Source organism: Vicia villosa, linkage group LG4, assembly GCF_029867415.1.
Source record: "Vicia villosa cultivar HV-30 ecotype Madison, WI linkage group LG4, Vvil1.0, whole genome shotgun sequence".
NCBI classification, from domain to species: Eukaryota; Viridiplantae; Streptophyta; class Magnoliopsida; order Fabales; family Fabaceae; genus Vicia; species Vicia villosa.
The window spans coordinates 149,238,610-149,256,424 of record NC_081183.1 but is presented as its reverse complement, the minus strand read 5'-3'; the positions used below and the strand labels follow the sequence as shown (position 1 = coordinate 149,256,424).

The window sequence follows — 17,815 nt, the reverse complement described above, 5'->3', positions numbered from 1 at the left end:
AAAGTTGTGCAATTTACTATATTTTTTGGTGTTCTACCGAATTCTTACAAGTCCTTTTTTTTTTTGGTTTAAACTTTACAATTTTACCGGCATTTTAATATTTATACCACATTTTTAGGAAAACAATAAAAAAAATTTTGCATTTTTGAAATGTCGGGTAAAATCCTATAACTTACGTGCAATTATATCATAGTTTTGAAAATTTCAATAAAAATAACATACATTTTGAAAATTTCGATAAAAGTGCATACATGTGTACCGTATATTTCAACAATTTCGATAAAAAAAAGTCGTTTGTAACCTGATTTTTTTAAAATCCAGGTAAAGCCATGTTTATTTTTTAATTTTTAAAAAATTTAGTACATTTTTTTTTACTGTAGTGAGGATCAATGGAAGATACAACACGATTGCTTCTAGACGGATTAATAGAGTTGGGAGAGTAGTTGCAAAGAGCTTTCATGCAGAGGCAGATGACATAGAGGATTCATATATTCGGGCGGATATAGTAGTCTCCATCGGTTCTCGCATGAGGGGGATTGCGCAATCACGCGCACTTTGTACTCTCTAGCGTATATGAGGTAGAAATGGATGAGTTAGAGATCTTGATGCATAGTCTGATGTTGCAGTTGTTGAATATGCATAGACAAAAATTCAGGAGGATATAGAGACTGAGATTGAGGTTCAGGCTGACACTGAGGTGGAGGCTCAGACTGACATAGAGGTGACGACTTAGGCCAATACAAAGTCTTCTACATATAGGGGCTTCTCTTAAGGACCTAGTGAGCGTACCTTGCTCACCGCATATGCCAACATGTGGCATTTAGACTATGGCAGAGAGATATAAGTATTTTATTTTAATTTTTATTAATTACTGATTAATTAAAAACAACTGATAGTTTATACTTTAATTATTATAAGACCGCGCCCCGTTAAAGGAACCCACCCAAGGGGGGAAGTTGAAGAAATTATCAGATGTCGAAATGTCTAATGAGGTCAGACATATTATCGTTAATGTCATTATGCTTTTGCTGGTGGACTATTTGTTTACCATGCTCGACGCTCTATTGCCCGCTTTTGTTGAATGATGGCATAAGGAGAAATCCTCCTTTCATCTTTCATTTGATGAGATAAGGATTGCCATGGATTGATGTCTTTTGCTTGCTCCATCTTACTCTTGCAGGTAACTTTTTTAGTGCTCATTTCATTAACCCGGAGCTTGCATATATTATGGTTGAGTAGTACTTGAGGGTTACCAAGGCCATGGTCATAGAGGAGTTCAAGTTTAACAAGGGTTCTCACTTTCATTTCTCTTGGCTCTAGGAGCCGTATCAGACACTGGTGGAACACTCTATGTATGAGGTAACCTCTAGGGTATACATGTTGCACCTTGTAGGATGTACTATCCTAGCATATAAGTCACATGTATACATCAATGCCATATTCATCTCTCTATTTTCTGAGCTTAAACATGTCGACTGAGCATAAAGGTGTGTTGCTTTGACGATATTATAAATTGTCCTTGGAGAGGCGAGTATCTTTGAGACAAGGCAACTTGCCGCTTATCCTTTGTAACTGTGGTGGAATATTAATTTTATTCTAAATAAAATTACTGTTATCGGGTTTCGAACCCATGAACTAAATATATATCAAAATGGGTGTTTAAGATAATTGTTGTGATAGATAGAACGCTACTTAGTTTATCACCACAGTCAAACGTGTGTGGTGGAAACTTGCATACAATCACACGCTATCTAACAACACACGTACAACCGTCATTATATGTATATCACTATTGTTATCATATGTGCTTTTTGTAGTAGTGTTTAGAACTAATCATGAAATACAATGGTTAGAGATAAGCAACAAGCAGTCAATGGCTTACATAGTTCTTCCTCAATCAATACTCCTAATTCCTTCTTAAAGTCTCTCAAGATGGGGAGAAATGATTATTTGCTTATGTACAATATATTGAGGATCATAGCCTATATATAATGTGATGATCAATTAGGATTCTCATTATTCCAGAATGAGTCATCTTGACATTCACTTCTATTTGAACTCATACCCAACTAATTTATTAATTTATTAATTTATAAATGGAAATATAATTAGCCTTTTTAACTTTATTTTTATCACTTAATTGATTAAGATAGTATTAATGTAAACAAGTTGTTGATACTTATAAATCAATAATTTTTAAAAAAACGGTTAACACTTTTAATTTTGATAAATAACTAATATCATTAATATAAATATATATGGCCACATAGTTATTGGAATATAATGATTAAATAATATCTAGATATCAAATATTTCAATAATCCTCCACTTGAGCAATATATTTTAATAATTATATCACTGTTATTTATGCACACTCTCAAATGTTATTCATCTTTATATTTCAACTTTAGAATCTGGTTCACTTCATTCATCAATCATTAGACCACTATGGCTATTGTCACTGACATATAACATAACAGAACTTCGACGACCAGCACGTCAATATACTTAATGACATAAATCTATATGGAAGAGTGACATGGAAATTTTATTAAATTTCATCTCTAAATCATGCATAGTTCCAACAGGTCAAACTAAAATTTCTTATGTGCAATTCAAAATTAAAATGTTTGCACATAACAAAATGAAGTTCCTTAGAGCAATTCAAAATTAAAATATTTTCACATAACAAAAACTTAATATTATTATAACGATAATACTTCATAAGTTTTATTTATGTAGAAAATCAAACATAACATAAAGATTGTAGCAAAATAAAATCAAAGTGTATAACATAGAAACTTGACCATTAATCTAAGACATTCTCAAAACCAATACCCATATTAGAAATTTGACCATGAAAAGCCTTAGGTGTCAAACTTTTAGTTAGTGGATCCGCTAGCAATAAGTTTGTCCCCATATGCTATATCAAAATCTTTTTCTCTTGAATTCTTTCTTTCACGACAAGAAACTTGATTTCGTTAAGTTTTTTACTTTATAGATATCTTATTGTTGTTTTAATATACCACATATGCATTATTATCACAATAAACCTTCAGGGGCATCTTGATGCTCCCAACGATGTGTGGGCATGTGACAGTTCTGCAGTCAAGTCACATGATTTAATGCCTTAAAGGAAACCACAAACTCGAATACCATGGTTGAGGGAGCCACTAAAATCTATTGGTAGACTTCCAAGATACGACTTCTTCAGCCAAGATGAAGATGTAACCAAATGTTAAATGTGTGTTATTCGGTCATCTTGGAAGATCAAAGTCAAAATACCCAACAATCTCCAAGTTATCTGACTTCTAATAAGTGAGCATAAGAAGTCTCTAGTTCTCTCCAGGTAGTGCATTACATGCTTAACTTCTATCCAATGTTGCATACCAGGGTTGCTCAAATATCTTCCAAGAACTCCTACAATCGGGACGAGTATAAACTTGGACATACATAAGACTCCCTATAGCTGAAGCATAAGGAACCTTATGTCTCTCTTCCTTTTTATGGTCAATAGTAGGACACTATTTGAGACTAAGCTTGTATCGCCTAGTAATGAATGGTCTATTTGTTTACTCTTTCATGGATAATCTGTCTAAAACTATATCATTATAGCTCTTCTATGACAATCTTAACATACATCGCGAGTGATCTCTAAGTATTTGAATTCCTAAAACAAAAGAGGCATCCCCAAGATCTTTCATCTCAAAATTCTTCGAGATGAATCTCTTGGTTTTATGCAATAAGCCTATACTATTGTTTGCCAAAAGGATATCATCTTCTAGGGATGACAATTTGACCTATACCCAATGGGTATCTGCAAAGAAATGCCCACAGTGGACAAGATAAAATTCGTCAAATGGGTATGGGCATGGACATAGATAATTACCCATTAAAATTACCAAATATGGATGGGGGTACGGGTACCTCAGTATCCACTCTGCCTCATACTCGTACAATATATAATTATATATTATAATTAAATTATTATAATTAAATTATTATATTAAAAGGTTTGTTTATCAATTTTAAAAAGTATATAATTATTAAACTATTACACATTTTAATACAAGTGTTCGTTTATGTCATAATTCAACAATAAAATCTTGGAATGTTTTTTAATGTTGTTAAAAACTTAAAGTGATATGATATTTTATAATTGATCGATTTATTTTGACTAGAAATACGGGTAATAGGTACGGATATGGGTACTTATAGTACAAGTGCAAACATTGATGCCTACACGAGTATAGGTTTGAGTACAAAGATTGTTTTCAAAATGTGAGTATAGGGACAAGTACTATAGTACCCTACCCAAACTTTGTATGTTACCATCACTATTATCTATGTATAATGTTAAGAAAATGAATTTACAACCACTAAACTTTTGATACCCGCAATCATCATCTAAATTAGCCGAATGAGGATATAACTTGATGAAATTAGTAATGCCATTGAAGGGAAGCCTTTTTAAGTCCATAGGTGAATTCCTTGCAAACCACAAACATTGGGTCACTTGACACAAAGTTTCTATTTAGAAACACAGTCTTTACATCCATATTATCCAGCTCTAACTTAAAATGAGCTGCTAATGCCATTACGATTTTATAAGAATCTTTCGAAGAAAACAGATAGAAAGTACCCCTTCCGTAACAATTTATAAACAAAAAACACACATTTTTCTTGTTACAAATTATAAGTAAAAAATTATCAACTTTATTTCATTTAGGATATGATTAGTTATAAGGAGAAAATGGTAAGAGAGAAATACGTGAGAGAGAGTGTAGGAAAAGAGAAAAATATGATAACTAGAGTATATTTGATGGATTATTTGTTATAAGAGAGGTATAAGAGAGAGAAATGTAACTATTTTTGAAAAGACAAAAATATCTTTAAATTAAAATATACATATATATACTGTGATGGTAGAACATAAGAGAAAGGGATAAATAAGGAAAAACCTAAGCAAGTAAGCATTCTCCCCCCATTTCTTCTCAGTTTTGGAAAGAAGTTAAAATGTGGGGGCCTTACATCAATTTAATCACTCTTCCTTCTTTTTCTGCTTCATCAATCAGAAAAAATATGACATTTCTTTTCTTACGCTCTCGTTGATGTCTCTCTCGCTTCTATTTTTTTTTGTTCCAATCAAAGCCTTAAGCATTTTATTCTAAAAAGGAATTTTTTTCCAAAGTGAAATAAATGCAAATTGCATTTAAGTTACTTCCTCCCTCCTTTTTTTTCTTCTAAAAACAACAATCAATTAAAATTATTTTTGCATCTTTCCATAAAACATATTCCAAAAGAGACATGAGAATTTGAATTTTGTTAATAAGTGTGAAATATTGACTTTTGCATATAAATCGTTACAAAAGGAGTATCTTTATAATCAACACCTTCCTTTTGAGTAAAGACTTTGGCGACATTACGAGCTTTATATCTCTCAATGTTACCCATTGAATCCATTTCAGTTTTAAATATCCATTTATAAACAATGAGTTTCTTTCCTTCAAGTAGTTTAACAAGATCACAAACATCATTGTCAACCATTGATTTCATCTCATCCTTCATGACATCAACCCATTTAAGAGAGTTTGGACTCCGCAACATTTGACTAAAGTTGATAGGATCTTTCTCATTCAATCCAATGCCATCCTCATAATCATCTAAAATTAAATTATTCCTCGATCTAACGGATCTTCTTAATGACAACTCACGAGGTTATTGAGTTTAAACTAAATGTGGTGCTTGGGGAAGAAACTCAGTATTGTCTTGTTCTTGAGGGTTGTTAGGAATACCATAATTGTTTATTTTAGGATATGTTTATGGGATAAAGATAGGTACAAATACTTGATCATTATTAGTAGCAGTTTCTTCATCAAAGACAACACTCCATATACTTTCTTCTCCACTAAACTATACATACCCAAGGAATCTAGCATTTTATATTTAAATTTTTTTATAGTGATGGGGGTATAAAGCTTTTATATGTAAAAGCGTTTAACGAACCCATTAAACCATCTTTACATCCAACGTACCACTATAAGGCCTATAAGGCATCACTTCGGCTGAACATCCTCAAATGTGAAAGTGCCTAATATTGGGGTTTTCCTAGTCTACAAATCAAAGGGGGTCTTACCTACTACTTTACTAGGTACTCTATTAAGGATCTAAATTTCAATCTTTAATGTTTCTCCCTAAAATGACTTTGGAAGAGAAGAATGACTGACCATACTCCTTACCATATCCTTAAGAGCCTGATTTTGTTATTCTCTAACTCCATTCATGTTGGGTTTTCCAAGCATTATGTATTATAGAACAATTCCACACTCGTCGAGAAAAAACGCAAAAGGCACCAAACTTTGTTCATCTGATCCATCATATCGACCATAATATTCATCACCACAGTCAACTCGACATCCTTTATTTTCTTTCCAAGTTGAAGTTTGACTTCAACTGTATATGACTTGAACCCGTCTATAGTTTGAGATTTCCCATTAACTGAATATAGGTATCCATACCTCGAGTAATCATCCATGAACGTAATAAAATACGATGTCCATTCCAAGAATATATAGGGAAAAAACCACATATATCAATATGAATTATTTCTAAGACATCTTTATCTCTTTTGGCATGCAAATTCCTTTAGTTTGTTTGCTTACTCTTGATACATTGAATGCAGACTTGAAAGTCCGGCAAATAAAAGGATACAAGATACCCTCTTACATTAGTCTTTGAGATACTCTATTAGATATATGACATAATTTCTTATGTCATAAAGTGGCATAACTCTCAATTAGTTTTCATTTATACCATGTGACTTTATTTGCATTATTTTGTTATAAGGACATTCAATATCAAGCACACAAGTATTATCAATTAAAGAAACTTATCCAACAAAAATTGAGTCACATGAGAGACTAATTTTTTATTTTTAAACGAACAAGCATAATCAGATTTGTCCAAAATAGAAATATGAATTAAATTTTGTATAATTGACGGTGCAACTAGGGATGGCAACGGGGCGGGTCTGGGACGGTTATTTCCTCCCCCAAACCTGAATCCCCAAACAATCCTCGTTCCCCGCCCCAAACCCAAACGGGGGTGGAGAATTAAAACTCAAACTCGACCCAAACGGGTTCGGGTTGGATTTGGGTATCCCCGCCCCGCCACCGTCCATTTAGTGAATTCAATTTTTTAATAGAAATACTCATTTTTTCAGAAAATCAAATTACATTATAAATAATAAATAAAACAATTTCAACAAATTCCATACATACATTTCAAATATTTTAAATAATAAATACAAATCAAAATATTAAAACTTTGGCCACATATTTAATATTCTAAATTAAAAAATAAATAATAATATACATAATGAAATAAACGGAGTGGGTTCGGGTGCGGGTACTAGTGTCCCCATTACCCGACCCATCATCATATTTTGTAATCGGGGAAAACCCAAACCCAAACTCAGTCAAAACGGGTTTTCCCCGTAAACTTTGTGGCAGGTTCGGGTGAATACTCGCGGGTACATGTTTTGTTACTCAATAAAAATAACTGTTTATAATAATAATCTAAAAGTCCTTATCGCCCCTACTGCAACTTTATTACCATTGCTCGCATAGATAAATTTTTCAGCATCACTTGATGGACATCTACACAGGAAATCCTACTTGAACATATTAACGTGAGTAGTAGCACCTGAATCTATCACTAAATATTCTTTGGTACATAAACAAAATTCATTTTATAACATACAAAAGTGGGAAGAATACCCTTACTTTCACCCCATGCGGCGTACTTGAGACAATCCTTTTTAATGTGCCCGACCTTCTTGCAAAAGAAGCAAATAGACTTATTAGGTTCTTCAGTCTTCTTATTTTGAGAAAAATTTCCTGCAAGTTTCTTCCTTTTATTATGAGAGTTAGTAGTCAAGTGAGCACCTTCAATTTCTCTCTCTTCAGTCTCTCTTTCTCATGCACACAATGAGATATAAGTTCATTGAGGGATCATTTGTCCTTCTCAATATTGTAACTCACTTTGAATTTCCCATAACATACTTAGACAAACATCAAAACCAAGTGCACAATCAAATTTTTAAAAAACACTGGAACTTCAATCAGTCTTATGAGTATGATGCGAGATCATACATCTCGTCTTATGTTTAATTTATCTTTATAACTCATTTAAATGAACTTAGATGTTGTATTAATCTTATAAATATGAAAGACTAGAATAATATGACATTCATATTGACACACATGTTTTATTATTTTATCTATTTGTCAAAACACTATATAATATGACATTCATATTGACACACAATTGTGTCACTTAACATTGTAACTCCTTGACAACTATAACCAAATCAACTTGTTGGAAGAAGCATTTCTTCTAAACTTGAAAAATGTAAAAGAACATTTTGGCCACAATTTAAACTATCCTTTCAAGATTTATTAGAATTGTACTTTACTTAGTAAAATGTAATTAAACATGTATGTAAAAATCACCTTAAATAATTTTCATTTGTTACAACCCTTGAACAGTTGATTACAAATGATATTAAAAAATCAATATTTAAAATTTAACCTAAAATATTCACAATTAACTTTAATTATATGTTTTTGTAATAATCACTTAATACCTTAATAGCCAAGTTTGCAATCTCAATCAAATCCAATATCCATTCCAAGCATTGTCGGTTGAATGCACATGTTAGAGTGGAAACAACGCGTAAGGAAATTACAAAACCATCCTTTTCCGATCTGCTTCATCTTCTTCTTCTCCGAAACCCTCTTTCCTTAAAAATTTCATCTTTCTGCAACAATTTCAAATCCCTAGAAACCCCAATTCAATTTCATGGCCTAAAACTTTGAAAGAAAGAATAAAAACACTGCAATTAAGAAAAAAACAATATTTATAGAAATTCTCAAACCTGGCAAATCTTGGAGGATTGAGGGCTCGTTCTTCGTTGAAGCAACCTTCCCTTGATTTGAACGACGACGACGAGGAGTGTCGACCTTGGCGTCGGAGAATCACCATGGCTTTTTCCTGGGCTTCTGCCTTCAGGATCACTCTTCTTCTTCTCCTTCTTGCTGCTGTTATTGCCGCGTGTTTCACTCTTCCTATTGAAAAGGTCTCTTTTTTCTTACACCCTTTTTATTGTTTTGTTCATTTTGCTTCTGGGTCTTTTCAATTTTTTAGGTTGAATTGTTAATTTTAAGGGTTGGTGATTGTGTAGATTTTTAGATTTTCATATAAGCATTGCCCTTAATTGGATTTGTGTTTCTTGGTTTTTGAAATATGCAGATGATGAAGGACTTCTTAATATGGGTTGATCGTGATCTTGGGCGATGGGGTCCACTTGTTTTGTAAGTTAGTTTTCATTTTTAGCTCTAAAAATGGTTTTTTTATTGTAAGTTTTGGAGTCTCATTGTTGTGAGAGATTGTTTTAATTTGTGTAGGTTTAAATAACTGCAATTGATGAAGTTATTATTTGTTGCATAGTAGCTTATTAGCTTAGTAATATGTGTTGCTAGAGCTTTGATATTGTTTTTCCTGGATATAACATAGAGAATGTTATAGTTATAACATCATTTAGGTTTTTTGGTAGTGTTGAAAAGTCATGCCATATTTGATGTTGTTAAGCTGGCTAGGTGAAGGATGACTTATTTGTTTTCATGTTATATGTTTATTTCTATTGATAAGTGTAACGATTCAATCTTCAATTGGGAGCTATTCTTTTTTTGCTAAGCTTATTAAATAAGTTTGTGTCTTAGGAGAACTTCATTACCCTCTGGCCTTACTAGTGAAAGGCCTGAAATGTTGCTGTATGCTTGAATTAGAGTTATTGATTTCTATGAATGTTGAGTTGAGTGTTCCTTAGATTGTACCATTGTTGTCAAAATAGCGGCTCTAGCGGTGCTAAAGCGCTATTGTGTAGTGAAATTTGAACAATATATTGTTCCGCGATACACTATTTAGTACAAAGTATCTTTGAGTAGCGGCTATTATGGTGCTGTGGCTCTCTAGTGTAGCGAAATTTGAACTAATGGCTATTTTCTGTGATCCACAATTTACTATATTGATTAAGGTCCCTTTGTCACGGCCCACGGGTGTTGATGATGCTTGATAGTTTTGTACTATATTTGGAAATGCTTTCGTAGATTTTCTTTTTTTTTTTTGCAAAAAGTATAGCAGGAGTGTAACTGAAATGTGCTGTGGTTTACATGTATCAGTTGGCACAGTTCTCTTTAATTGTAGTGTTGTAGGTTGCATGTATCAGTTGGCACGATTCTCTTAATTGTAGTGCTGTGGGTTACATCTATTAGTTGGCACAATTCATAACTCGATATATTTTTGGTGATTTTCAGGGCTGTTGCTTACATTCCTTTGACTGTCCTGGCAGTTCCAGCTTCAGTTCTTACTGTAAGAACTAAGACTTATTGTTACCCTAAGATTTCTTGCAAAAGTTGTTTAATTTTTGTGAAATGATACTCTTTACTCAAGTACTAGCAATATATCTGCCTGCAACGTTGCTTAGGATTGTTAAATAATTGTATCATCTTCAAATTCAAAAATTGAATTCATCACGGGTTATCATGTGTCAGGGACTGGTAAATGGTATCTATAATAATAAAATTAGTAAACACAAATTTATTTGTAACAATCTCTGGACTGTTATCTCAGAACAGTCTATGAGTTAGTTCTTTTACAATACAACAAATTAGGAAATAACATAAACTAAGAAAGAGATAGTCTACTGTTGCAAGGCAAAACTATCCAAGAATTAGAGAGCTTGGTCTCTCCCTCCCATAACCGCTCAATAACCATCCAATCCCAAATAAATAATTCTCTATTTATTCAGTAACTATTTAATAACATTACTGCTGACTAATGGCATAATAAGCATCTAATTGGTTCGGACCATTCCATTTGAACATCTAGGCTTCCTATCGTAATGTTTACTAATAAGAGGTCTAACATCATGTTGCTGAGATCTGGCACCCCGTCCAAGGTGAGGGTGTGAATCACTGACCTGACCACTGCTCCTATTCATCCCTATCCTTGATCCTCCTCACCATAGGGTATTGTGAACTTATAGTTTCTCCTTATTCATGTTCCCTGGCCTCTCACAGACTTCTTTGGCCCCCTAAAATTGTCAAAAGAAATATGAAAAATAACCAGAAACTATGACTGACATAACACCTGTCGATCCTGAAATATACCACTGACATTTCTAAATTATTAATTGATCCAAAAAAAGTACTTGTTCCAATGATGTCTGGTTCTTATCACACAAAACTCAATGTCAATTAGGATTCAGATGTTAAATGTGCTTTATCTGTTGTTCTGATAAAGTATGCTGCTGGTTGAATAATAATAATAATGAGAACAGAGCAGGAATGGATGAGTAGTTCTACTGCAGGGAAAAATAACGAAGCATGCATCAATGGTGCGAGCAAAATAAGTAATTAGGGATATAATTTCCCCATTCTAGGACTTGCAAATTAATGAATTATTCATTTCTACATATAACTTTTTGTGATTTTCTTCATGATATGACTTTTTGGTTGTGAATTGTGATTGTTATTTCCCATCTCTATCACAATACCTCTTGACTAAGAAGAAAGCTTGTAAAAGCAAGTTACAATCTCTTTACTTGTTACAATATTCCCTTTTCAGCTTGGTGGTGGTTATCTTTTTGGGCTTCCAGTGGGATTTGTTGCCGATTCTATTGGTGCAACTGTTGGTGCAGGAGCTGCATTTCTTCTCGGTAGAACAGTAAGTTTTCAGGTTTTACATTTACAAATTTTGTCAAAATAATACAAAGTTTATGGTCCACTACTTGCCGCTGAATAGCTAAATGATTTTGCTATCTTTTCATTTCAATTGGAGTCCCTTATGATCCCTGTTATTCTATATAATGGTGTAGTTTTTTGTGTCCTGTGAGTTTACTTATTAAAATCTTTGTCAAATTTTACAGATTGGAAGACCATTTGTTGTTTCAAGGTTAAAGGATTATCCTCAATTTAAATCAGTGGCAATTGCAATACGGAGATCTGGATTTAAGGTTTGTAGGCTTCTAATTGATAGCCTGAAATTATTGAGTCTGTTTTGTGACTTTATTGTCAGTGCTTAAGAAGTCTATTACTGCGATATATCTTTGCTTCATTTTGTTTCCTCGTGACTTGGTATAATAATATTCCTACTGGTTATTTTTTATCATTTGATTTTTTTTCTTTCGAATTTTGTCCTTACAGATTGTATTACTGCTCCGGCTTGTCCCGCTGCTACCGTTTAACATGTTAAATTATCTCTTGTCGGTGACTCCTGTTTCACTTGTGGAATACATGCTGGCTTCCTGGTTAGGAATGATGGTATCCTCTTCTCCCTTGAGAGCAATTATATATCCGGGAGTTATCCTAATGATAAATTTCTATTGTGCTTTACAATTTCTAGGTTGTTTAGACCTGATTGGCTTTCTTCTAGCAACCACTCTTGCTAGCTTTTTGCCGAAAGATGCATAGGCTTAGCGATGATCTTGAAACCTTTGAAAGCTATCTTGATTACTGCAGTATGTTAATGCTTGATACTGTTTCTTTTGCAGCCAATAACACTGGCACTTGTATATGTCGGAACAACTCTTAAAGATCTTTCAGATGTAACGCATGGTTGGAGCGAATTCTCCAAGACTCGTTGGGTATGAGACACTTTCATAAATTACTTATCTCAATATCTTTGAGGCACTATAGTTTGTCTTATGCTTGTTTTCGTTCTCTTGTCAATGCAGGCATTTATCATTATCGGTCTCGTAATATCAGGTAAGTTACATTGTTTTTCTTATTTTTCATTTTGAACGCATATGTTTTAATTAATAAGTTCTATACTCTAAACTGGATTATTTTGGGTTATGTGTGCAGTGGTTCTTATAATATGTGTTACTAAAGTTGCAAAGTCTGCATTGGATAAAGCCTTGGCCGAAAACGAAGATATCGACGGGGTTACATCCTCACCAGAGTTACCAACTGTTGCTGAACAATCATCGGATCATCTTAACCAACCACTCATAATTAAGATAGATTCTAATGAAGACAATCATGAAAAGTAAATCCATTTTTTGTGTAAATTCTTTCTTCCTCTCCTCATAGTTGATTTTTTTTTCTCTTTCCATTGATGTTCAAGAGATAGCTACACCAGTTCCTCCTATTTATTTGTGATTTGTACAGTTCCAAGATTAGAAATATAGTCTGTGACAGGAGTTTTTAATCCTATCATCAAGATGATGTTATTGACTATGACAAAAAAGTTCATGCTATTATGAATGATTACTGATGCTCTCCGTCGTTTTGTACTTCCCTCTTGCTGCGTTTTGACTTCGTGTTTTAGATTTTTACAGTTTCTTTTAATATGCATTTCTTTTGCACTTTGAAGGCAAAAGAAGCTTATAAAAAGGAACTGACGAAGTATACAGTATCATCAAACCAGGATCTTCTGTTGTGCACCCATGTCTCAGACAGTTAGAATTTGGGCTTTCACTATCCATCATAGGTTTTTAAAAAAAAAAATCTCATTCCACCCCTGGGGTTCCTTAGGCACCATGTGCGTTTTTAAAAATACCCTTTATTTCTGTAGATGTATTTTTAGATGCATTTATTTTTAATCAACATCAATTTTTTTTATAAATGCATATACGGAATTTGTCCATATGTATATTGATCGAATAAACCCATAAATAGAAAATCAGAAAATTAACATTGCAACGACAAAAACGACATTCGTAAATTAAAATCGGCATTACATTGATGATTTCATCAAAAAAATTAAATATTACATTTCAATAGTCCGGTGGACGCTTGCACATCTCTAAGATTTGCTTGACCGTTTTTTGTACCGTCGCTACCAATTTCAGCGGGATTTTTTCTTCAAACTCGAAATACGTTCGCCACATCGCCAAAACATCCTCTCGGTTCTCGAGCTCAAAGTTGCTGTAAACGACGTTCCCTTCGTTGTCAATTGAAGATGAACGATAGTTGAGCTTCACAACCTTTCGTTTGTCTCCGTAAGATAGGCGGTAGTGGATTTCGTCAAGGATATCGTCGAGCGAAGTGTAATCGTTGAGTTTGAACGTCCGCCTGAGTGTTTTGTCGTCGGAGTAGGAGACACTTACGACATACCAAAGAATGTTGATATCTAATGCCCATGTAAAATTGTCCTTTTTTTCACACTCTAAAAAAGCAAAATCAACGGCATATGTCTTCTCGGTAGATGTAACACCAACCATCTCAAATAATGGAAGTCTATACTTGTTGGTCTTGTAGGTAGAATCGAGAATGAGCATTGTCGAGAACGTGTTGAACAACTTTTCAAATCCGGATGAGTTCGAAAAATATCTCGGATCGTAACTCCATCATCACAAGTTCAGTACCGAGACACGTAACTGTTATCATTCAACAATTTCAACAGTTGTTGCATCTCACTTCTATCTCTCCTAATCGCCTTGTTAGTGCAGTACCGGATGTTGTACACTTGCCTGTGATACATTGTCAGATTCCTTCTGTTTCAATGTGGCAAGTATATTTTTCTGTTGGACAAAATTCAAGGTCATGTCACTAATACATGCCTTCTCTTCCGGTTTGAACCGATATACACTAGGATGATCTTGTAACTTTGAACACAAATCATGGTTATGCAAACCACAAATAACACTAAATTTTCACTTCTTGGTAGCCAACATATAACCATGAATTTTAAAAGGACACTCACATTTTCAAACTCTTGCTTGTTATTGAAGTCACTACCGACATCTACCGCCTTTACGACAACCCCTTGAACATTTGGAGAAACATCATATGTATAAATTGATTCTTTTGAGATATTATCAGGGTGCACTATACCTATTTGTAAACAATAACAAAAATAACACAAAATTACAAAACTGCTCTAAAAAATAGCACAGACATGTTCCGGAGATGTACCTATAGAACGTGTTCATCTTTAACATGTTCCGGAGTCGTACCTACAGAAGCAACGTTATCTTTTTTTGTTTGCATTTTTGTTTACAAAAACCTCATGATTAATGTGAGCAATATAATGGACAAAGATGAATCTTTACCTGAAATTCAGTCTTCTCTTGCTCCCCTTGATTTGTTGCACCAAAAAGTTGAAGCTTTTGAGTGAAAATGATATTGATGATGTATGTATTTTAGGTTGGTGAAGGTGAGTGTTGAAGAAGAAAGACAACAATAGGGCAGTGATCATGCAAGTTCAAAATATAGCAGAAAGTTCAGGAGCTATATCTACGGAATATTATGGCGCTAAAACGTTCCGTAGATGTAGTTATGGAAGATTCTCTGAACTGAATTATTATGATTTTTTTCTCACCGTTTATCAATTTAAAATACTTCTGTAGATGTAGCTCTGAAAAAAAACCAAATTTTCCAAAAAAATGCGCTTTCTGATATGTATCTCTAGAATTATGGGGCATAAATGAAATTGCGCTAGGTGTAGAAGAGTATCAAAGGGTTATTGAATTTTTTTTTTTCCGAAAACGAATAATTTTCAAAAGCTCAATAATTAAAAGAAAAATGATAATTTTACCCGAATTTAGTGGTTCATTAAAAATTCACCAATCTTTCATGTCATTCAACTCATTTGCCCCTTGGATGTAGGTGTATCTTATGTAAAATACAATGGAAACGAGTCTTCTATTTTCTCATTTAAAAAAAATGTTAGATTTGTGAGAATTGATAGAGTTAGAAATGATTTTTCATTTCTGTTTCTAATTAACCTTTGAGTAATCAGTTGATTACTTTTATGAGTAATTAGTTGATTACACTCAATGTGACATGTGTCCGTCTTGAGATTATAATTAATGATAATACTAGCTTTATTCTAATACATCCCCTTCCCGATTCCCCTCTCCACACAAACTCATTACACTCAAAGTGACATGAGTCAGTTTTGAGATTATAACTAATGTTAATGCTAGCCGTATTCTAATACACCCCTCCCTAAAAGGCTTGGTCAAGAATATGCAGGACTTGAAGTTGCTTGGCCAAGATTGTTTCTCTGACAATGAAAATGTCTATCTCAACGTGTTTGGTTCTTGAAATTATAATAGGATTTTTACCCAACACTACAGACTAATTATCACATAGAATAATGGGAATTCTAGCAATAATGAACAAAACTTTAAGAGTTTGAACCCAATGAAGATCTGTAGTAGCTTGAGCAAGGCTCCTATATTCAATTTCAGTGTTGGATCTAGCAACAACATGTTGCTTTTTGGATCACCAGAAAATAAGATTGTCGCCAAAGTAGATTGTTGCACCATATGTGCTTCTTCTATTATTAGGATCTCATGTCCAACCAACATCACAAAAGACTTGAATAGTTAGTGGAGGTGTAGTTGATAGAGGAGAAAGATGAATTCTATGGTCAATTGTGCCCTTGCGATATCTTAAGATCATTTTCGCAACAACCCAACGAGAGTCAAGAGGATGAACCATGAATTGGCACACCTTGTCCACATGATAGAAATGGTGATACAATGCGCAGCGGAAATAAAAAAATTCTCTCTAGTTGATCCTTATGAATGAACATGATCAGTGAAAGCACAATTACCTCTTATGGTGATTAACAACTTGAAGCAAATATTTGAGGATTGATCACGAGTGTTGGTGAAGAACAACGTCTCTACTCAGTCCACACGAACAAACAACCTTCACTCTGAATGCTAGCTACTACGAATGAAGACTTTGAGTGAGAGAACAAGAGAGAAATACGGCCAGAGTTTCACAAACCTAATTTCATCAAGTAACACAGCTTATGCACAAGGGTTGTGTTTATAGAACCACTTGTGTGGGCTGCAAACTAAAAAACCCAACTTAAGTACACCACATATTATTATTATTATTATTATTATAATAACTATTATTTTAATAAACATATTTTATTATTATTATATTTTATAACTATTATAAAATAATAATAATAATAATAATTATATTATATGATGTTCCATATTTCACTTAAGTGCACCGTATCTTATGTTGTTTCATAATTCTCTCAAGTACATTGTATCTTACGGTGTTCCTTATTTATTCTCTCTCATTAATATATTTCACTTAAGTCATGCATTTAACATAATAAACAGTGAGCGGTATCTAGTAACACATCACTGCTACCCAAGTCACGAAAATGTCATGTGATATGACAAAACCTTTTTCGTGATAACTTTTATGTACAATTTTGCCCTCATGTCTATATTGAACACAAAGCATAGACCGTGTCACCCTTGTCCAGTTTAATATTGGCCCCTTAGACATTTATCATGTTACACATGATGTGAAAATTCTATCTAGGTCACTCATGTCCCTCATCATGCTTTGTGGAGTACTCATCAACTGTCTTTATGGTCATCCTGTTATGGACAACATTTGATCAACAATAAAGTTCTCGACTCTACATCTAGGGTCCATAGTGGTTTCAGGTCGAATGGGGTATACACCACTATCACTATGAGAATAACTTATGACACTTTGCATAACTTTCTATGTATTATTCTCATAATGGGTCAATCCAGTATAAATATTACTCCTAATATTCATACTTATGTCAAGACTCGATAACTCCTTATCCATGATCCATGAGAAATGATCATCAGTCTATCTACATAATAATCTTAATGCTTTAATGTTATCCCACTTTACAATAAAGCTAGACAATAATGTCATTATGTTTAATGATTCTCATAATTAAGTCACACTTAACATTTCATTAAACGGATTAACTATTCTAGGGACTTTAT

General features: G+C 33.5%; 1 protein-coding gene across 1 annotated transcript; it reads left to right on the top strand.

Moving 5' to 3' along the window:
• Positions 1-8,661: 8,661 nt before the first annotated feature.
• LOC131595474 (uncharacterized) lies at positions 8,662-13,362 on the top strand. Its single transcript, XM_058867825.1, has 9 exons — positions 8,662-9,139; positions 9,313-9,374; positions 10,377-10,431; positions 11,689-11,787; positions 11,990-12,076; positions 12,267-12,383; positions 12,614-12,706; positions 12,797-12,827; positions 12,927-13,362. Exons 1-9 carry the CDS (start codon positions 9,044-9,046, stop codon positions 13,112-13,114), a joined length of 828 nt encoding a protein of 275 aa, XP_058723808.1. The 5' UTR covers positions 8,662-9,043; the 3' UTR covers positions 13,115-13,362.
• Positions 13,363-17,815: the final 4,453 nt, after the last annotated feature.

Coding starts and splice junctions, on each gene's coding strand:
- LOC131595474 (XM_058867825.1), top strand. CDS start 9,044: ATGGCTTTTTCCTGGGCTTCTGCCTTCAGGATCACTCTTCTTCTTCTC. Junction 9,140..9,312: donor TCACTCTTCCTATTGAAAAG/GTCTCTTTTTTC, acceptor TGAAATATGCAG/ATGATGAAGGACTTCTTAAT. Junction 12,828..12,926: donor TATCGGTCTCGTAATATCAG/GTAAGTTACATT, acceptor TTATGTGTGCAG/TGGTTCTTATAATATGTGTT.